This window comes from Eurosta solidaginis, chromosome 3 (genome assembly GCF_040869045.1).
Source record: "Eurosta solidaginis isolate ZX-2024a chromosome 3, ASM4086904v1, whole genome shotgun sequence".
NCBI lineage: Eukaryota > Metazoa > Arthropoda > Insecta > Diptera > Tephritidae > Eurosta > Eurosta solidaginis.
The window spans coordinates 149,849,824-149,873,100 of record NC_090321.1 but is presented as its reverse complement, the minus strand read 5'-3'; the positions used below and the strand labels follow the sequence as shown (position 1 = coordinate 149,873,100).

The following is a 23,277-nucleotide window of genomic DNA, read 5'->3' as shown; positions in this document are numbered from 1 at the left end:
GTTCTTGAGTTCAATATGGGTCCGAAAAATGTCAGCTTCAAAAATGCTATCACCTTAGAGCCTTTTATGACTCCAATTTGATGATTTTTATGAAGAAACGAAAAAAATTAAAATCAGTACACTAGACAGCTCCGGAATAAAAACTCAGAAATGTTTCTGCGACAACTTTTTCTAACTAAATAATTAATTCAACTAATACTTATTTCATTTCTATCTTATCCTCATGGGAGTTTTATCACAACAATTTTCTCCCCTATGTTTTCCCCTTCGGATATATGTCAAAAATTCTTCCTAAAAGCCCTGAAGTAGTGCCATTAAAAGACTCAAAATTAGCAGTAGGTATATGACGCCAAAAAGGCTCTTATATGATATCGGAAGGAGCCCTGTGTAAGACTTATGTTAGAGGCAAAATATGAGCATATAGCATTGCGGCTCCTATCGTAACGAGTGCAAACGATTCAAAGTTTGGATTCCTTTCATACTAATTGTTGACTCCGAGTGTTCGCTGGGTTGTTTGTTTAAAATCAAAATGAAAATTTTTTAATTTCAAATGACGTATAAATTTAAATGCTAAATTTTAATTCCAAGCAGCCTCGATTCAAATGATTTTTAAATATCCAAAAAAAGACACAAAAAAGGCATATTCCGGGTATTTCCTGGTATTTACCCATAAAAATGGTAAATCCCCGGTAGAATCCCAACTCTACTGATACCTGAAATGTATACCGTATTTAAACTTTGCTTCCGATGTATCAATATAACCAATTTCTCAAAACATCAGACATGCGGCTAGAGTTTACGTTGCCCATACACATCGTTCTGCTGGGCTATATAGGTTTAAAACAAACCGGGGCAAAAACTGAAAATCGAGTTTGGTTCGTGATCATTAAAAGTTTCGAAACCCACTTAGGTACAATCGGGCCGCTTGTTTTGCGATGCTCGCCAAACGGGCCATTTTAGCAAAAACTCTTTTTTCTTGTTTTCATTGGTATATAATGCATCAATTATTCACATGCATCGCTAAGAATGAAAACCCTCACATACGCAATTTATGTCCTGCATGTAATGTACCTTTCGTTGGGGGATATCGATGACAATTTGTGAGTGATCGCGCCTTTTAAATGCTACAAGAAGAAGAGAAGATGAAATGGCTCTGAAGTATTCAAGAGAAAATTCCGCCTAAAGTTTCTTTACGCAGACATATAGACGCGACCTCCACTGAGTTGGGAAGGGGAGTTGGAGGAAGACTTGAACTCTTTTCCTGTTCTCAAATGGAGTCAGTTATGTGAAATAGGGACATGTTACGTAACGGCCAAAGTCGTCTAGGCCAAACCAAAAGTTTCTAGAGTTTAGTATATATTAAACCAGTCACTGCATTCTTGTCACCTAGGAAACTTTGTAATGAGTGCAATATGTCAATATCTTACACTTCTTAGGAGGTATTAAACTAAATAGAAGCCAAATGTAGCCCTAGAATGTCTTTTCATGCGGTTGTTTTTAATACAACACCCTCATTTAGGAAGCATCTTTCATTCTAAATTTTGATGCCAAACTTTTGAAATTCGTTGAATTTGAAATATTGTCCAGAAATAAAAGTGTGCTATTTAGGTGACCTCAACTGTACATAAATTGGTGTATATAAAGATTGCGGCCAAAAAATATATACGAATATTAGGATTTACAAATCAGGAATTTTTAAAAAATGCTTCCACAAAAGGACTGAAAAAATTTAAATTCAAATGACCTGATTTTAGATAGTGCGATTTTGTTATATAACAATGTATTGCATTAACTGAGTACTTACGGCTTAATTGGCACAGGTACATATCCATCAGTTCCAGCTGGTGGGTTCTGCAAGGCAGCAAGCTTGGCATGAATTTCGCAATAAAGCTTGTTGTTGTAGTTGTAATACCCTTGATTCTTCAACGAAGTGCCACAAGTAGCACACTTGAAGCACTCAACGTGCAGATTCTTATCCTTGATACGCACAAACACCCCACTGCGAATGACCAAAAAAATTATGTAAAAAATATTAAGGAAAAAAAAAATAGTACATGCTATACAATGCAATTACACAACATACACACATACTAATGTATGTAACACAAACAAGGCTAATAACATAGTCAGAGCCGCAGGCAGAATATTATTGCTGGCGGCGTTTTGCTGATACTTTTTTTTTTCCTTGCACTTTACCATTGGAATTATTGCATGAAGAAAACTCGAGCCGTTCTATAAGAGCGTGAATCGTGGTTCAGATTTGTACAGCCTTAAGGTCTGAATTAAGGAATTTCACATCACAACTACCATCAGCAGCAAACCGAAAGAACGGATGCTGTTCAAAATGTAACGTTGAGTTCGAATACAAAGGGATACATCCTTTGAGAAAAGAAGAGTGCGAAAAGTTTGAGCCAGGCAGCAGAAATAGCTATAGGAAATCTTTACAAACAAATTCAGTGAATTCATATGGCAATGAAACCCGATAACCGATTGAGGAAACACACTTACGCTCTATTATATGGAGGCAGCGATCAAGATGGTAAGGAAGATGATGAACCTGTTGCTTCACAAGGTAGCCCGTCCTATGTACTGGAGCGATACGGGCTTTTCCCGACCAAGGGCTGTAATTTCAATGTAACCCCATTTAATTTGTGGCGTCCTTCCAACAAATTGTTATCCCCAGAGCAGAACTTATTCAGCTGAACTTATACCGGAAAACGGGATGTTCTGGGCTAAATCCCAACATTCGCCGACCCCGTAGCATGAAGAGATGCAATGCCGAGCAACAGCTTATGCTCTCGTCTTGCCGCCCTCTTTCCGGCACCAGCACACTAGTAGGTAAGGAAAACAGACTCTTAGTCCCGTTCACCCTGTGTACCGTTTGCCAATATCCCATATATATGTTTACGACATCTATACGGCGCAGTTCCTGCTCTTGGCGATACCATTTTCCTAAATGCTCTGTCTTCAGCGAACGACAAGGAATATCTGTCGGGTCAGGCGATGCGAATTGAGAAATCATCAACATATACATCCCTCCTAGCCCCCAGGATACTTGGCTTTGATATCATAAGTGGTTCGAGGCTCTGGATCAGGGACTGTTATTAGTCTTAGACCGGTCATAGTGACGAATGTCACGCGTGATTAGTTATCACGTCCTGCAAGAGGTGCCCCTGCTTCTACTGATAATGGCGGATCTAGAGAGGACAACTTGATAAAACCCGCACCCCTGAGTCATTGTTCCGAGCTCAGGGGAGGGAGGACTCTTTAAGAGTCAAGATCGGTACACAATGTTGACGAACTGGATTGTTGACATCTTTTGATTATTGACATTGAATTCTTACTTGATGACTTTGGGCTGGTAGGTGCTGTATTCCGCTCGTAGGCTAATGTTGCACCTGCCCACGTCCCACTAAATTCGTGGTGGGCCTCAAGGTACGTTCCGGCTCCGTCGACGTTAAGTGGGTGGTTGAAAATTTTCCCGCTTCGCGTCCGGTCTGGCTCTGAACGCATTACTCATAAGGTAATGCGTCAACTCTTGCGTGGCCCCCCTGCGTAGCATAGATAACCACAAGACCGTTGAAGGGCGACTACACCATCGGCTCCGGATAGCGGCTTTGAGGGGTGGCTTTTTAGAATGGACACGAATCCGCCAAGGATGGGGTGCGAAAGAAGAGCGGTTTTGATGGAAATCCATCAAACCAATCTTCAGCACTCTAAGGCGGCTTCCGCAAATTTGTTGCTCTGCCTTGAAAACGGCGGAGTGGATATAGTCCTAATCCAGGAGCCGTGGCTGAGTAGTAATGGCAGTAAGATTTCTGGATTAAGGACTGGAAAATTCAACACCTTGGTGCATGGGGAGGCAGGTAGGCCTAGATCCTGTGTGCTTGTTAAAAAAGAGATTAAAGCTTTTATTCTCTCTAATTTCAGCAATGCTGACGTAAGCACGGTCTGCCTCCAGCAAGAAAGTAATGAAATGTGAGTGGTCTCAGCGTACATGCCACACGGGGACGCAGCGGGACCACCACCTGCGATACTCGGCGAAATCACCGCTGAAGCAAGGCGGAGAGGTGTTGGCGTGATCATCGGTGCCGATGCTAATGCCCATCATAGCATCTGGGGAAGCTCAGATATCAACACTAGAGGTGAGTCTTTATCCCTAAAGCTTTAACTGAACAATCTTTTTCCCGATATCCCAGTTGCACAGGGATCTTCGCCTGCATGTTCGGCGGTCGTTGGACATGCAGAAATGCCTGCCATTCCAATACGGGAAAGTCAAATAACCTGGGCTATAGGGTCATTCAAGCCCTATAAGTCTACGGGCATGGATGGAATCATTCCTGCGCTTCTTCAAAAGTCTTTGGGGATTTGCTGCCGCTGGTTGGCCATCATCTACACTAACTGCCTCAGACTTAATTATATCCCGAAATCTTGTCGCATGGTTAGGGTTATTTTCATTCCGAAGGCCGGCAGAAGCTCTCATGTATCACCTAAGGATTTCAAGCCAATCAGTCTCTCGTCGTTTCTTCTTAAGAAGTTTGAGCGGTTGATTGACATGTCGGCTTCACAGCATGTGTGCTGCAAGGGCAGATCGACAGAAACGGCTCTCCATTCGATTGTAAAGCAAATAGAGGGGTCCTTAGAACACAAAGAGTATGCTCTGGGTGCCTTTCTAGATATAGAGGGGGCTTTTAATAATGTCTTACCGGGGCAATCGAAAGAGCTCTGGCGGCTTTAGGAGTCTCGAGGCGGCTCTGGTTGAATTTATTAGCAAACTTCTATGCGGCAGAATTGTCGCAGCGGAGTGGGAAGGGGCCATAATTAAGGGGAAGGTGCGCAGTGTCACGCCACAAGGAGGTGTCCTTTCTCCTCTGCTCTGGGTTGTGGTAGTCAACGAGCTTCTTGTGGAGCTGGAAGCCAATGTTTGTCGGGTGGTTGCCTATGCAGATGACCTCGCTATCCTAATCAGAGGCAAATTTCTGGGCACCCTGTGCGATGTTCTGCAGGGCTACCTGGATACTGTGGCTAGGTGGGCTGAATCATGTGTATTGGCGGTCAACCCGGGCATAACGGAATTGGTTCTTTTTACAAGGAGATATAAGATGCCCGATTTGAGAACTCTCTCGATTGGAGGGGTACCGTTGGTACTTTCTGATAGGGTTAAATATTTGGGGATTGTTTTGGACAAGAAACTGTCCTGGAGACCCAATGTGGAAGACCGGGTCAGGAAGGCCGCCATTGTCTTGTACTGCTACAGAGGGTCTATCGGAAAGAGATAGGGACTCTCGCCAGGAGTAGTACACTGGCTTTATGAGATGGTGGTCAAACCGATTCTGCTATATGGGGTGCTGGTCTGGTGGAAAGAACTGGGCGAGCTCCTCCAAATGTTAATATCCGTGCAACGGACGGCGCTGATCGATATCAGTGGCGCTCTCAGAACAACACCTACCTTGGCACTGAACGTCATGCTGAACATATACCCAGTAGATATTGCGGAAAGGCGGCCGCGGTAAGGTCGTTGATCAGGCTTCGTGATATGGGATATGGCCTTTCTGACTGCGGACACTCTAGCCTTCTTACCAGTTTCGACTTTATCCCGGACAGAACGGACTATTTTATGCCGATAACTGCTCCATATACAACCTTCATCCCAGTCATTCCACCGAGAGAGGAGTGGGGAAGAGGAATTATCTGGGGCATTGGACCGGTTAACTTGTTCACGGATGGGTCGAAGCTGGACGGAAAGGTTTGTGGGGGGTCTTTTGTCAAGAGCTAAATGTAAGTCGCAAGTTTAGGTTGGCTGATCACTGCAGTGTATTCCAAGCGGAAGTTGCTGCGATTAAGGATGCGGTGGATGGAATGCTATCCAGTACTATTACGGTTAGGGAACTTAACATCTACTCTGATAGCCAAGCGGCTATCAAGGCCTTGAGCTCAACTACAGTGCGATCGAGGGTGGTCTGGGAGTGCCTGATCTCGCTTGCGATTGCTTCGAATTATTTTACAATTACGATTATCTGGGTCCCGGGCTATAGTGATATCCCGGGTAACTGTCAAGCGGATCTCTTAGCCCGCATCGGTACAACTGAACGGGATGAAGATGACTGTAGGGATTTCGGGATCCCGCTGGCCATCTGTAGATTGCTCCTCCATAGCTGGGCCTCGAGTCAGCTCAGCAAACGTTGGGCGGACACAACGTCTTGCAGGATAGCAAGATCTTTCTGGCCGAAAGTGGATGGCAGGAGGCCTGCTGAAATAATTAGGTTCACTAAGGCTCACTTACCAATGGTCATTGGGATTTTGACAGGGCACTGTCCCATGGGTATCCATGCGGTACGTCTCATTATATTGGAAACTCCATCCCGCTGCAGCTGTATGGAGGATGATGAAGTGGAATCACCAAATCATTTTATGCTTGATTGCCCAGCTTTTGCCAGAACTAGGCGAATGTACTTCGGTCGCGACTCACTAGGATCTCCCGATGATTATCCAAACACACAATCCAAAAACACAATTTAAATGGTAATTTACAGTTAAGCACCAATTTTAGCGACTTGCTTATTTAATCTTATCTGTGTACATATGTATATGTATGTACATATTTGTATAAGACTAGTGCCTGGTTTTTCAGTCCGAGTTTAAACTTTAGTTAAAATTGACTAGAGTTTAACCTTGCCACTTTGTTCAATAACATACAATTTTGCTGCTTATCTCAGCTAAAGCGGCCGAAGTGGCAGGGTTAAACTCTAGTCGCCTTTAACTAGAGTTTAAACTAGCACTGAAAAACCAGGCATAAATGTGAAAACATTAATATTCACATGTATATAGCGGTTCAATAGGGTGGTCAAAAAAAAAAAAGGAAATGTGAAGTTTTAAGACAGCACATACATATCTTCATTTATTTTTCTAACGAGCTATTTTTCACAATACACGCTTTGATAACCTTTCATTTCATTTCATTTCGATTGAAGCACTGTTTAATGATAATAATAATTTTATGCGTTACACTTCCTAGTATAATCTAAAGACCCGTTATTGCAACAATATAAATGTTAATTTTAAATACGCGTTTCAATTCAGTCGCTTCCCGAAACACGAAACGCATTCATTAACACAAACTAATAACGGTACATAGACACGTTCGTGTGTTCAAACGTGCATTTGTACTAGCATACACACTCTTAGACCCAGTTTTTCAGTACAAGTTCACCTCAGTTTGTCAGTTAAACTAAAAATGCAATTTTTCAGGAAACTTTAACTGAGATTAAGCGTCCAATCTGACAGGATTAAAGATGCTCTATTTTTTCGATTGCATCGGTATACAAAAAATTTATATTTCCTCTGATTAAAGTGATTATAGTGGTGCTCAGATAAACGACTTAATTTATTTATAGATAGAAAATGGCGTCAAATATGTAAACAAAAGCCAGGTGTTTCCGTATCAACAAATTATCTAGATAATGAAAAACCATTAAAATGTGACTGAAAAACTGCTCTGTAGTTTGACTTGAGTATAAATTTTACCAGAGTTTAAGCGAACTTAGTTTAAACGTATCTTAACCAACTACTGAAAACCGGACCTTAATAATACACTCAAAATGCTTACACAATGCCAACGCCACACAATGCACAAGCCGGATGCCCGCTGGCGGACAATTGACGTGGGCCGTCATCATTCTGCAATGCAGCAGCAGCCGCCTCCATTTCCGCTTTGTACTTTGGTCCTTGCAGTGCCTGACAAACAGGCATCATGATGATACGCGGATCGGCGGGTTCAGCAGGTGGCACTGCTGCAGCTGGTTGTGGTATTGTCACGGTTGTAGTATTTGATTGCGATTTTGTTTCCGTACATTCATCTTGTTGTTCATGACGATGATGTTGATGTTGGTGAAGCAACGGCGTGCGACGTTCGTTACCGCCAATCGCGTGACTTTGCGTCCAATAAAAATTAGCAGAGCATGGTGGTTCTATTTCCAATTCAATTCATTGAAATTTTACAAATAAGCAAATTAGTTATTCAAAAATAAATTAAAACAAGTAAGGACGGTACTGTCTTCGGCTGTGCCGAAGACTTCATACCTTTCATGAATGGGGCTGAATAATAATCTTATCCCGTTCGTAATCTCCAAATAATCGGTTTTATAAGATAAGGAATATATAGTGAACAGATGTACATACCTAAACGATTTCTAATATAAATATAAAATAAAAAATGGCAAAAAACCCCCTTATCTGAACGATCGGTTGTACGGGATATATATTATATATAGCTCCGATCGAAATGATTTTTACAGGAAATCTTCTATGATATATTAGAATATATATCACCAAGTTTCACGTTTTTATATTGGAAACTAAGGAAGAAATGGCCAAAAATCTTTCTATCTGAACGATCGGTTGTATGGGATATATATTATATATAGCTCAGATCGAAATTTTTTTTTCATGAAATCTACTATGATACATTAGAATAAATATCACCAAGTTTAACGTTTTTATATTGGAAATTAAGGGAGAAATTGCCAAAAATATTTCTATCTAAACGATCGGTTGTATGGGATATATACTATATATAGCTCCGATCAAAGTGATTTTTCAAGATATCTTCTATGATATATTAGAATATATATCACCGAGTTTCACGTTTATCCTTTCTAAATTGCGACAGGAATGACCAAAATCGTCTTATCTGAACGATCGGTTGTATGGGAGATATATGTTATAGTGGTCCGATCCTACCGGATCCGAAAATTGTCTAATATAATACAAAAATACATCCTTGTGCCAAATTTCATTGAGATATTTCAAAATTTGAGGGACTAGTTTGCGTTCAAACAGAAAGTCGGACAGACGGACAGACGGACGGACGGACACGGATATATCAATTCAGTTCGTCGCCCTGATCAATTCGGTATACTTAATGGTGACTATGTCTTCTATATTTCTCAACGTTACAAACATCGGACCAAAGTTAATATACCATTTCATGTTCATGAAAGGTATAAAAAAACGCACTCTTGGCCTGCTTTGACCAAACTCTTTGTATTCAAATTTTACTTCTAAATCCATGTAATTAAAAGAAAACGCTTTGCTGATCTAAATACTTCATTTACTTAAAATATTTATGTATGTACATATATAATGCACATCCCGGTAAGCGTTTAAGCCTGAGTTGCAATAAAGCTCAAGTTAAAAACTTACATCTTTCTTAAAGTCCAAGTGCTGTTACGCAATAATGGCTATACTTGATAATCATGGCATTCTCACAAAAAGGGCTTATTTTTTGTATGACAAAAAATGCTGCTTTTCATATTGCAAAAAAAAAATTGTTCTCAACTTGCATCCATACGTAATTCCCTAATTGAACTAAATCGTAAGGTTTCAATTTGAAAATATTTGGTTACCTATACCATATATGTAATACTCCTATATTGCTACAAAAGGCTAGGTACATTCCCAAACATCAGAGTGCCGAAATATTGCTGTTTAAACATTTTTGTTTTTGTATTCAATAATGGAATATACTTAAATTTAAATTTACTATGCTGCTATAATCACAAAAATTTTATAGGCTGCCTTGTTTTGATTTCAAATTCAAAACACCTTGCGAGCATTTTCTGTTAGCAATATAGGAGTATTACATATATGACCTATACGCTCTGAATATATTATTGAATATTTTGTATTTGCATACATATACAGTTTACAGTATCCTTTCTTTAAATATTAACTTCAGAATAAATATATATCAAACGTCGGGGCAGGGCCGTAGAGAGAAAATCCGGGCCCGGGACTAAATATTTTACGGGCCCCCTATAAAAAAATCCACTAATACATTTGATTAATTTGAATTAATGACGTCTCATTCATGGATCATTATTGATGGATTACATAAAAAAAATGTTTGCCATATCAACTAAATGATTTTTGGACTAAGAGCTGAAAATAAAATTAGCACAGAATATTTACTATTTATACTATTTTTTTATAACGTAGAAATAAAATTCTCTTTTAACAGCCACATATTGTTTCAAATAATCTTTTCTAGTTATTTGGTAACATTTTAATACATTTCTGATAAATTTAATGATGATTATAAATTTTAATTATTCTATATAGAAAGTTCGTATATCAAAGTGTGGCTTTTCTTACTTTTTTCACTGCAAAAATTTTTATAATAATATCAAAATTTAACTGTCTTGCCGAAACGGATTCAACACAAAGCGTAGCAAGCCCTGAAACTCGCTCTTGAGATGAACACGATCTATGAAAGTTTTTGATTCTTGAAAGGACGCTGAAAGATCGTTCTGCACTAGCTACAGTGACAGGCATAGTGCGAAAGATACGTAAAGCAACACAAATGTTGGGGAAAATTGTATACAGATTTTGAACAAATGTAGATGGAATTTAGCAATTCCAATGGTGACAGACCTTCATCAAAATTTGCTTCGTAAACGTATTTCAAGTGAATTATTTCGCATTCTAAGCTTTGAGAAATGTCCGACTTGTATTTTTTGATAAATTTTGCTGCACTCCCCCGAACCGTAGTTTCATCCATGTCTTCAAATTGCCACAAATGGGAAAACGTCTCACTCAAATTTCTTATAGCTGCAAATCGCTCAGTAATGCCAAATCAACGATCACCAGGAATGTATTGTTAAAATCAGACTCTGAATCATTCGTTATCATATCACTTAAATTATCTTCAGAACGTCTTTTGGGTTTTCTCTTTCGAATGTCCGGAAACTTTGGCGAGATGTTCAATTGAATAGCAATTGTTTTGCATTCGTTTAAAATTGTTCCCCATTGATTCTTGATCAACTTCAAATGAGTTAATAAGGCATCTAGATGTCGGACCTCAATATCTATGGTGGCGTCTCTAGCTTGGAGGACCACGTTTCTTTTATTAATGGCAGTCAGTATTTTGAACCAAATTGAGGACAGCAAGATATATTCGAACTTGTTGATGTACTTGAGAATGCCGGTAATATCTCCGTATCCTTGCGCAGTCATATTTGGCGTTTGTCTGAAAGGCTATGAAGAAAGCTCAGTACATTTTTTTTTTTTTTGAGGATGTCCCATCGTTGTGGAGTGATGCGGAAAATAGTAAAACATCTTTGTACAACTCCGAAGAAAGTAATTGCAGCCATACAACATTCTACAGCATCAACACCACATGGATTGAGCCTGTGGTTTGCACAAGGCGAGTAATAAGCATTCGAGGTTTTGTCGAGAATGTGACGTAGTGCTCCGTTGTAAGATTCTTTCATATTGGCATCGTTATCGTTCCCTTGTGCACGACAATCTTTTAATGGGATTTCATGTTTACCTAGAGTATGGCAAATTAGATCAGCGATTTTCTGACCAGTTTTTGGTTACAATTCACGAAAGCCAAAAAACGTTCTTGAATTGTAAAATTTGTTGCTTTCGAATTGTGATGGAGTTAGCGCAAAACGAACGTAGTCAACGTGACCAGAATCAGGCATAGCATCAACGATAATAGCAAAATACCTGGCTTTCTTGCCTTGATCTAATATAGTTTCCCTCATGTACTTTGTTTGAGCTGTTGTTGTGAAATCCGAACTTTCTCCAAATGATCGCTAAGTATCGGATAGCCATTTGGTTATGAGATCTTAGATGCCCAAAAAATGTCCATTATTTCGTTCACCAATATATATACATACATAATTTAGCCTTTGAAAGCTAGGCCTCTTTCACCCAAAAATAAAATAGTATCCAAAGTTCTATATAAAATTTCTTTCCAATTTTGGGTTTCAGTGATTAGCTGTTCATTGATAGGTGTATCAATTGTAGCCTCCTTTTGAATTAGATTTTGTAAAGATCGCCATTGAATATAAGATTTAATGAGATCTTGAGTATTTTCGTGTGATGGCAGTTTATCATATAGCTTCTTCCATACCTGGAATTTCGAATATCCGCCAGGACAACAATAGGCAATAAAAACCATTGCTACTAGCACTCCACACTATCCAGTCACGCTCCACTTTCTCTCCATTTGGCAAGATTCTGTTTAACAACGAGGTGGGAAATGCCTCGTCATGACAATGACGTGGAAAAATAACAGGACACTTTTGATGACCTCGACGAATTATTTCGTTGACTTATTCAGATCGCAAAAACTCATTATTCACGGTACCGATATCGAAGTCGTTTAAATAATCTGGACTTTGATACAGAGTTGGTGGTATTGTTGGAAGACTTCTTGAAGATGAACCGATATCGAAGTCGTTTAAATAACCTGGACTTTGATACAGAGTTGGTGGTATTGTTGGAAGACTTCTTGAAGATGAACCTTCATCAGTGTCACCACGAAAACTTTACGATTTCGGATTCATGTAAACATATATTTTTGTTTGATGTTTTTATTGTCTCTTCACTGTTCGAAGGCCCAGGCAAAAAATCATTATCAATATTCGTTGCTTTTGCAATTCGGCTTAAAATTTGCACATGGAACAACTAGACTGTCCTCAATTAAAAAAAAATATCTTAGTACCTCAAAATCGCGGGCCCACTGAGAAACTCCGCGCCCGGGGGGAATCCACCCATACCCCCCTCCCTCTCGTCGGGCCTGCGTCGGGGAATAATTTGTGAAATTCGTTGTAAGCGCCAATTTCCAATATCCGTTATTATTGCTCAAATATCAATTTAAAAGAAGCAAAAAGCTCTGATGCATTTCATAATAAGTTTTTTGTTTGCTTTCCTGAAACTTATGATTGACGCTTACAAAGTTTTTTATGGGGCAAATTCAAGTTCAGTGAAGTGATTAAATGAAAAAAATGTCCATACAAAAATTTCAGGAGATAACAGCTAAGAATATCATTTGATTTTTAGCAGTGCTTCCAAAGTTCACTGTTCTATAAATATTATTATCTGTATTTAACTAACGAGACATGCTCATATTGCTTTATACAATTGTTTTTGTTATTGATATTAGAGAAAAATTACAAAGTTTACAAACGGCGATGGTTACTGCGACATGTTTCTGAATTTCAGCGGCGCATTCATATGGCTGAGTGGATAAAGAAATCTGCCTTTACAGTAGTATAAAGCAGGCATGCTTAACGAACGAAACGATATCATTTCGTTACGATAATCAACGCTAATAAACGAAACGAAGTCACTTCGTTTCGTTTATTAACGTTAAGATCGTCAAAATTAACGTGACTTCGTTTCGTTTATTAGCGTTGATTATCGTAACGAAATGATATCGTTTCGTTCGTTAAGCATGCCTGGTATAAAGCAGGCATGCTTAACCAACGAAACGATATCATTTCGTTACGATAATCAACGTTAATAAACGAAACGAAGTCATTTCGTTTCGTTTATTAACGTTAAGATCGTCAAATTAACGAAATGATTTCGTTTCGTTTTCTGCCATATCAAAACGAAATCAAATCGTTTATGTTGATTATTAATTTCAAACTATGCTGGCAAAGCTGATTGATGGCGGAGTCAATAAAGGTGAAAGCATTATCCAAGCTGATTGCAACTTTTCTCATGAATTTTGACAGTACGAACATTTCTCAGAGTATTTTTGACATTACCACCAAAGAATTACACAAACAAATTACATAGAGTTTGTGTGGGTATGTGCGCTCGTTGTTGCCACCTTACGGCTTCACCATGGCTATAGCATTGCCAGCATAATTCAAACATAAAGTATCACGTTTTCGTTAACGTTTTTAACGTTAACGAAAGCTTTTCGTTTCGGTTAAAAACGAGATACAATTTATCTTGATAATTTCTTTATCGATAATATTTCGAAGTGTTTCAACGGAAACGGTGGAAATTTTTTGATAAACGATTAGCTTAACGTTAAGGTGCATCCCTGGTATAAAGTATGAATGTTGGAGTTTTCGAGTTCAATACTCAGCTCCCAAGAAACTGGCTGATTAAAAAGTGAAATCTAGAAAGATGCCCTAGTAACTACGCCGTTTGTAAACTTTATAAATTTTTTCTAATATCAATAACATAAACAATTGTATGAAAATTAATTTTCATTTTTTCACTTCACAGAACATGAATTGGCCCCCATGGCTTCCCTTCAATTTGAGAATGATGTTGAATATCGACTTGAGAACTAAAAATGTTTCAGAAGTTTGAGAATAATTTAAAACTTATGTTAAGAACCATATTTAAAAAAAAAATTACAAATTTGTTTTGATATATATTGTACGTATATATGTTCGTATGTTCATATACACATATGTACATATATCTTATTAGTAGTATTATTTACGACAATGGGCGCTTTCAGTGCACACTATTTTTGTTGATACGTTGCAAAGATGTTTCCGTAAATTAAGTGATAGAACGACAAGTTAAGCAAACTGTCTCATGAAATAACTATCCTTAGATTTTAAGGAAAAGGACTTCTAAAATTATTTTTTACACTTCAACATAATATTAAGAGGAAACATTGTATTCATAGCATTTTAAAATTTCAAAGAATTGTCAGACAGCCGAATAAACACGTTAAGCAAATGTAGCGCTAAATTATCTGCTCAATAATTTGACGTAAAAATCAATCCGTTGACTGGATCATAAGTACTCAGCGCTGCGTTCAGAAAGATATCACTTGACGACTGATCAATAATTGTGATTGCTGGAAGCGCCCAAATTAAGTAATAGAGACAAATTCAACCGTAGAAAATCGAGTGTCCCCAGATATAAAAATAAATTTTAAACTAAGCATATATACAAGTACATACACAGTAGCATGCACATCTGGGGAAAAGTTAAATTGTTTGGATATTTAAATTCATAACAGATGCGTGCCGATTTATATGAGCCGTTTATTTTGAAAGTGGCATAAGTCATTTCATGTCGTTTAGGTTCAGTGATAATTTGTTTGTATCTCTCCTTGCCTCCAGTTTGTTAGAGTCCAATATCCAAAAGATGCAATTCTTATTATTATTTTATAATTGTAGAACCATCTATATATGCATTCGTTCAAAAATAACAATGCATTTAAGACCATGAGTTGGAAATGACTTATGCCACTTTCAAAATAAACGGCTCATATATTTAAACATCACCTTAAACCTTAATTGCACATACATAATGTTGATGAATTTTGATTCTGAAATATTAACAACAGTTATTGTAAATAGCTTATCAGAAACAAATTATTAACGTAGAGCACAATTTCCGATCCTCGGTAAACAACTTATTCAGAGGATATTAAACATCTAAAAATTGCGCACTACTTTTATTGTTTCGTTTCTGATAAGCTATTTACAATATCTGTTGTTAAAATATTAGAATCAAAATTAATCAACATTGTGTCTAAATTTAAATACATATTTTGCGCTACCTTTTCGTCCTGTTATAGGTATGAAGGAAGTGCTGAAATAAATTGTTTTACTTCTTTTAATTTTCCCTCTGAACCTTTAGTTTGCCAGGACGCAACACCAAAATCGCTCTCATATTAATTTTTCTTATTATCTCAACCCGTGCCCCCTAGCCGAACTTTTTTTTTATCTTTTTGTTGTTTCCTCAGAACACCCTGAACTTAGTGTAAGGTTTCAAGTTTCCAGCTCCTATTGAGCCTAAAGATCGTTGTCAGCCTCATCAAAAAAAATTTTTATTGTATATACATATATTTTCAGGTCTGCAGGTTATCGAAAAGTTACTTAAAACTCAATTCCCAAGCTTGGACGATTGTAAAAAGCTGCTAACTTCATACATTTTCAATACACCATACGCCGGCACTAAGTGAATGACAATTGTTATACAAAATTCTAACTGTTCCAATAATTAAAAACGTTTCAATGAAAAGAAACCCTGTAGGGAATTCCGTCACTAGTGATAAAAATGTCTGGTTAAGATATAAACCTAAAGTACCGAATAATTAACAGTTCGACGGTTTGGGTTTTACCATATATTTGATAAATATACTATCTACAAACAAAAGAAACTGCTACTAGCTTTAAGGAGATTCCTCTTGCTATAGCAAACACTTTGTTGGCTTAGCCGAGCTTCATAGCGCCTGAGTTTAGGGCCTGCATTTACGCCGTTCCGCAGGAGAGCGGCGGGATGTCGGTGACCAAGAACTGCCAATCCCCTAATCAAAGGTGTTATGCAGGCCGTGCCTATTGGAACACTTGTAGGCAGGGGGTGCTTTCGGCTGTATTTGAACGCAGACATCCCGATACCGGGCCGTCTCGGATAGTAATGACGACCTTACCACAGCAAGGAGCGCTGTTGTGGTGGACGGGAGGAGGAAAACGTGATGATTCGGACGCAGATAGCTATGATAGTGTGCAGTCACTACTCTCGGTGGTGCCCCCCATAAATTCAGAAATATATTTTTTCAGAAAACATTAGTCACAACCCTTTTTCAGAAAGACAAAGTTCAGAGGTCAAAACTCAGAAGTGAAATCTCAGACTCTAATTTCAGAAGTCTAATTTCAGAAGGCAAATTTCAGAAGTCAAATTGCAGAAGTCAAATTTCAGAAGGCAAAATTCAGAAGTCAAAACTCAGAAAGTAATCAGACGACAACAAAAACATTAAATTTTTCTCAAAATTCAAAAACGTTTATTTATTTAGAAGGAATTATGTATAAAGAAAAAGTAGTACAATCTAAAATTTTTAATTGTGTGCAATAAAAAGAATATACATTGATGATTTTAGCGACCTGTTTTAATCGAATATTGATTTTTTGCCGGCTCAAGGTCCAAAAACCCAATTGAAGAAACAATGTTTTTCGGTTTTTTTATGCCAATATATTTCGGCTACACTGCGGTAACCTTCCTCAGGGCCACTGAAGACAACATAAAAACATAGAAAACAAACAATTAATATCACATACTTCACTAATAAAAATTAAAAATTAACAAAATGTTTACAAACAAAAGTTTTAACAAAAATTCACAACCACATCACCCGACATCAACATATATTGCTTGGTGTTTCCGTCTGCACCGTCTAATCAGGTGTTTGCTACTGTCCTATTGTTATTTAGTAAATGACGATACGCATGAGCACATCCATCACAGTCCGTTTTATAGTTCATTCGTATTTCTGTGGGCGTGTTAATTATGTGTAGCATTTCCAATGTGTATCGTTTGTTGTAGTTTTGTTCTTGTGCGAGAATCTCTGCTGCATCGAAGTTTGGTGAGTGCCCACTAGCCGCACAGTGTGTCATGAGTGCAGTTTTCTGAAAATTAGCGTGATGACATTGTTTATAATCTGATTTGTGCTGGGACAGTCTCGTTTTTAGTTTTGCTTTTGTTGTGCCTACGTATATACTTTCACAAGCTTCGTTCAAGTTTCCATTACAAGGTATTTTATATACTAAATTACTTTTTCGATTGTTGGTATTTTTGTTTTTGTTCTGTTGAATATTGTTTTTAATGTGTTAGTCGGTTTGTGTGCTATCTTTACTTTTTCTGTATTATAGCAATCCGACTTCGCTAAACGTTCCGATAGCTGAGGTACATATGATACCGTCTTAAATATTGTTTTTTGTGTGTTTTCTGAATTTTGTTTCTGGTGTTGAATTAAGGGCCGTTTTAGTAAATTTTTGATCGTAGAATCCGGAAAATCGTTGTTCTTTAATAATAATGTAATTTCATTTTTAATTTCTTGGTGGTACATTTCGTCAGAAATTTGCAGCATTCGTCGTATACAGCCCATTGCTGTATTAATTATCATCGTTTTTGGATGCTTTGAGTTAAAGTTGATGATTCGTCCAGATGCAGTAGGTTTTCTATACCACTTTACTTTTAATTCGTTTTCCCTTCTGATTATGATCGAGTCAAGGTATGCCAATTTTCCGTCCTCTTCGAGCTCCGTTGTAAACTTTATATGTCTATCAAACGAGTTAAGCGCGTCCAATGTATTTTGTACCTCGTTTTTGTTTACTATCGCAAATAAGTCGTCAACGTATTTGGTGAAAAGTCTGGGTTTTTGCCCAAGCTTTTTACTAGTAGTATCCAACAGCTGTTCCATTATAATATCGGCGATCACAGGCGAGGTTGCTGATCCCATTGGTAATCCTTTAAGTTGTGTATATATTTTGTCGTTGAATTTAAAATACCTGTTATCTTGGATACAAAACGTCACTATCTCCATAAATATTTGTTTCGGTATTTTCGTATGTTCCTTTATTATTGTCCATTTTTCTCGTATAACGTCCAGCGCCAGTTGTATTGGTACGCTTGGGAAGAGTGACACCACGTCAAAAGAAACGAGTGTTTCATCGTCGCAAATGGGTGTATTATTAATTTTTTCCTTGAAATCGATAGTGTTTTTCACATTATATACTGAGTTGGCTGTTACGTTCTTAAGGATATTTACAATATACTTGCATAGACCGTGCGACGGGGACCCAACGGCGGAACATATGGGTCTGAGTGGCATTCCAGGTTTGTGTATTTTTGGAAGCCCATAGATCCTTGGAGCTAGCGCAGTGGTTGTCACGAGTTTATTTCTTTCAGCTTTCGTAATAATATCCAATTTAAAAAGTTTGTCTACTAAATTATTGTTTTTGGTTTGTAGTCTAGAAGTAGAATCTTGCCTTTGGATTCTGTACGTGCATAAGTCCTTTAAAATATCTTCCATTCTTTCGTTATATTCCTTGGTGTCCATTGCCACAGTTTTACTTCCTTTATCCGACGTTAGAATTTTAATGTGGTCATTTTCTTTAAGGAACTTTCGAGTTTGCTTCACTGTATCAATTATGGCACAGTCTAATGTCGTTTTTCGGTTTGTTGCTGTGTGATCTTTTATTAAGAGAGAGAATTTGGTACGTGCTTCTTCCTGCTTTTCTTTATTTTCCAGTGTCTGTATTAAGTCCTCACCATCGGCAATGTATTGAAACAGCTTTGCCAGTAGAAAATTCCCAATTTCCGCTGTTTCAATACATTGCCGATGGTGAGGACTTAATACAGACACTGGAAAATAAAGAAAAGCAGGAAGAAGCACGTACCAAATTCTCTCTCTTAATAAAAGATCACACAGCAACAAACCGAAAAACGACATTAGACTGTGCCATAATTGATACAGTGAAGCAAACTCGAAAGTTCCTTAAAGAAAATGACCACATTAAAATTCTAACGTCGGATAAAGGAAGTAAAACTGTGGCAATGGACACCAAGGAATATAACGAAAGAATGGAAGATATTTTAAAGGACTTATGCACGTACAGAATCCAAAGGCAAGATCCTACTTCTAGACTACAAACCAAAAACAATAATTTAGTAGACAAACTTTTTAAATTGGATATTATTACGAAAGCTGAAAGAAATAAACTCGTGACAACCACTGCGCTAGCCCCAAGGATCTATGGGCTCCCAAAAATACACAAACCTGGAATGCCACTCAGACCCATATGTTCCGCCGTTGGGTCCCCGTCGCACGGTCTATGCAAGTATATTGTAAATATCCTTAAGAACGTAACAGCCAACTCAGTATATAATGTGAAAAACACTATAGATTTCAAGGAAAAAATTAATAATACACCCATTTGCGACGATGAAACACTCGTTTCTTTTGACGTGTTGTCACTCTTCCCAAGCGTACCAATACAACTGGCGCTGGACGTTATACGAGAAAAATGGGCAATAATAAAGGAACATACGAAAATACCGAAACAAATATTTATGGAGATAGTGACGTTTTGTATCCAAGATAACAGGTATTTTAAATTCAACGACAAAATATATACACAACTTAAAGGATTACCAATGGGATCAGCAACCTCGCCTGTGATCGCCGATATTATAATGGAACAGCTGTTGGATACTACTAGTAAAAAGCTTGGGCAAAAACCCAGACTTTTCACCAAATACGTTGACGACTTATTTGCGATAGTAAACAAAAACGAGGTACAAAATACATTGGACGCGCTTAACTCGTTTGATAGACATATAAAGTTTACAACGGAGCTCGAAGAGGACGGAAAATTGGCATACCTTGACTCGATCATAATCAGAAGGGAAAACGAATTAAAAGTAAAGTGGTATAGAAAACCTACTGCATCTGGACGAATCATCAACTTTAACTCAAAGCATCCAAAAACGATGATAATTAATACAGCAATGGGCTGTATACGACGAATGCTGCAAATTTCTGACGAAATGTACCACCAAGAAATTAAAAATGAAATTACATTATTATTAAAGAACAACGATTTTCCGGATTCTACGATCAAAAATTTACTAAAACGGCCCTTAATTCAACACCAGAAACAAAATTCAGAAAACACACAAAAACAATATTTAAGACGGTATCATATGTACCTCAGCTATCGGAACGTTTAGCGAAGTCGGATTGCTATATACAGAAAAAGTAAAGATAGCACACAAACCGACTAACACATTAAAAACAATATTCAACAGAACAAAAACAAAAATACCAACAACCGAAAAAGTAATTTAGTATATAAAATACCTTGTAATGGAAACTTGAACGAAGCTTGTGAAAGTATTTACGTAGGCACAACAAAAGCAAAACTAAAAACGAGACTGTCCCAGCACAAATCAGATTATAAACAATGTCATCACGCTAATTTTCAGAAAACTGCACTCATGACACACTGTGCGGCTAGTGGGCACTCACCAAACTTCGATGCAGCAGAGATTCTCGCACAAGAACAAAACTACAACAAACGATACACATTGGAAATGCTACACATAATTAACACGCCCACAGAAATACGAATGAACTATAAAACGGACTGTGATGGATGTGCTCATGCGTATCGTCATTTACTAAATAACAATAAGACAGTAGCAAACACCTGATTAGACGGTGCAGACGGAAACACGAAGCAATGTATGTTGATGTCGGGTGATGTGGTTGTGAATTTTTGTTAAAACTTTTGTTTGTAAACATTTTGTTAATTTGTAATTTTTATTAGTGAAATATGTGATATTAATTGTTTGTTTTCTATGTTTTTATGTTGTCTTCAGTGGCCCTGAGGAAGGTTACCGCAGTGTAGCCGAAATATATTGGCATAAAAAAACCGAAAAACATTGTTTTTTCAATTGGGTTTTTGGACCTTGAGCCGGCAAAAAATCAATATTCGTTTAAAAAGAATATAACTAATTAATTTTTTTCGCGTCAATCTTTTTCAAATGAATTTGCAATTTTTGTTTTTATATCGGCCAACTGATTTGTAAGATCGCGGGTTCGAAGCGAGCTCAAAGCCTAACAATAATTATTTTATCATTATTATTGTTATGATACATTTTTTCTTAACTGAAAAAATTTTAAATTAGAATAGAAGAAAGAAAAAAATTTAGACAACTGCCAAAGCTCGTTGTATAGATCCATTTCGGGAACTGCTAAATTCCTTCATCGGCAACGTTTAGGCGCCGCACAGTGGCATTTTTGCTTGGTTTAGACACGAAAAAGTAAAAATTTTCAAGGCATTTTTGTTTTTAAGTTTGAATGCAGTTTGTTTTTAAAATATATACAGTATATAACGGTAACTATCATTCTTATAATTATTGTTCTTCCATTAATAATCTGCTGTTAAACTGTGAGTTGTTGATGACGCGCTAAGTAGTGCAATTTACAGAAGTGAAATAACGCGTGGTTTAAAATTAAATAAAACTTTGTGGTGATACAAAAGCTAAATATTTTTTGGTTATATAAAATCTACACGTAATTATATTATTTTGCAAGTGTTCAAAAGTTTTTTGGTTGAGTAATTTTACGACGGTGGCCACCGTGATGTGATGGTAGCGTGCTCCGCCTATCACACCGTATGCCCTGGGTTCACACCCCGGGCAAAGCAACATCAAAATTTTAGAAATAAGGTCTTTCAATTAGAAGAAAATTTTTCTAAGCGGGGTCGCCCCTCGGCAGTGTTTGGCAAGCGCTCCGATTGTATTTCTGCCATGAAAAGCTCTCAGTGAAAACTCATCTGCCTTGCAGATGCCGTTCAGAGTCAGCATAAAACATGTAGGTCCCGTCCGGCCAATTTGTAGGGAAAATAAAGAGGAGCACGACGCAAATTGGAAGAGAAGCTCGGCCTTAGATCTCTTCGGAGGTTATCGCGCCTTACATATATATATATATTTTTTACGAAATTATGAGTTTTAAAGTGTATTATTTTTGTGCTGAAAATATATAAAACCGTGAAAAGAAAAGCCTGCCTAAAGTTTGAACCACGCTGAAACATAATAAATTTTGTATTTCTGCTATAATTCAATATTATTACATATAACTCAAATGATTCTGCATCCCCGTAGGTCCCCGTTTTGATGTAATGACGATAACAAAGTGGAAGTTGTATGAGGTGTGGGTTGCAGAACGTTGCCAAAAGTAAAAGGACGAAGCCGTTTTAGACCACGTGTGTACTGTTTTAGTGAGGGAGTAAATAGAGACGAGGGATTTTATAATGAATGCTGCAGTAAAGTTCGAATTTTTTTTTACAAAGCTTCGTATGAGATGGATTCAAGTGAATTACACCAAAGTTAATTTTCTTGGAAAACTTGCTTCATGGTTTGAATAAAATAAGAAATTTGAATACAGGTATGTTCAATTGTGAACAAAAGAACGAGATAAGGTTATAAGAAAGTTTTTGTTTGGGCTAAATTAAACAAGTAAGGAAGGTTAAGTTCGGGTCTAACCGAACATTACATACTCAGTTGAGAGCTATGGTGACAACATAAGGGAAAATAACCATGTAGGAAAATGAACCGAGGGAAACCCTGGAATGTGTTTGTATGACATGTGTATCAAATGAAAGGCATTAAAGAGTATTTTATGAAGGAGTGGGCCATAGTTCTATAGTTGGACGCCATTTGAGGATATCGCCATAAAGGTGGATCAGGGTTGACTCTAGAATAGGTTTGTACGATATGGGTATCAAATGAAAGGTGTTAATGAGTATTTTAAAAGGGAGTAATACTTAGTTCCATAGGTGGAAGCTGTTTCGACATATCTCCATAAAGGTGGACCAGGGGTGACCCTAGAATTTGTTTGTACGATATGGGTATCAAATTAAAGGTATTAATGAGGGTTTTAAAAGGGAGTGGTGGCAGTTGTATAGGTGTTCGCTTTTTCGAGATATCGCCATAAAGGTGGACCAGGGGTGACTCTAGAATGCATTTGTACAATATGGGTATCAAACGAAAGGTGTTAATGAGTATTTTAAAAGGGAGTGGGCCTTAGTTCTATAGGTGGACGCCGTTTCGAAATATCGCCATAAAGGTGGACCAACGTGACTCTAGAATGTGCTTGTACGATATGGGTATCAAATTAAAAGTATTAATGAGGGTTTTAAAAGGGAGTGGTGG

The 23,277-nt window shown here is 37.6% G+C and overlaps 1 protein-coding gene across 13 annotated transcripts in view; it reads right to left on the bottom strand.

Annotated features, from left to right (window-relative positions):
- Positions 1–23,277, bottom strand: part of Zasp52 (Z band alternatively spliced PDZ-motif protein 52) — a 526,437-nt gene that overhangs the window by 114,196 nt on the left and 388,964 nt on the right. For 11 of the 13 annotated variants that reach the window (XM_067773276.1, XM_067773270.1, XM_067773271.1 and 8 more), the window contains 2 exons: positions 7,607–7,967; positions 1,805–1,999 (listed from right to left, as the gene is read on the bottom strand). The exons of 1 other annotated variant lie outside the window; for it this stretch is intronic. In XM_067773276.1, coding sequence (XP_067629377.1) covers positions 1,805–1,999; positions 7,607–7,967 — 556 coding nt within the window. The remainder of the gene's footprint in view (positions 1–1,804; positions 2,000–7,606; positions 7,968–23,277) is intronic. One more of the 13 variants, XM_067773268.1, reaches the window with a different exon arrangement.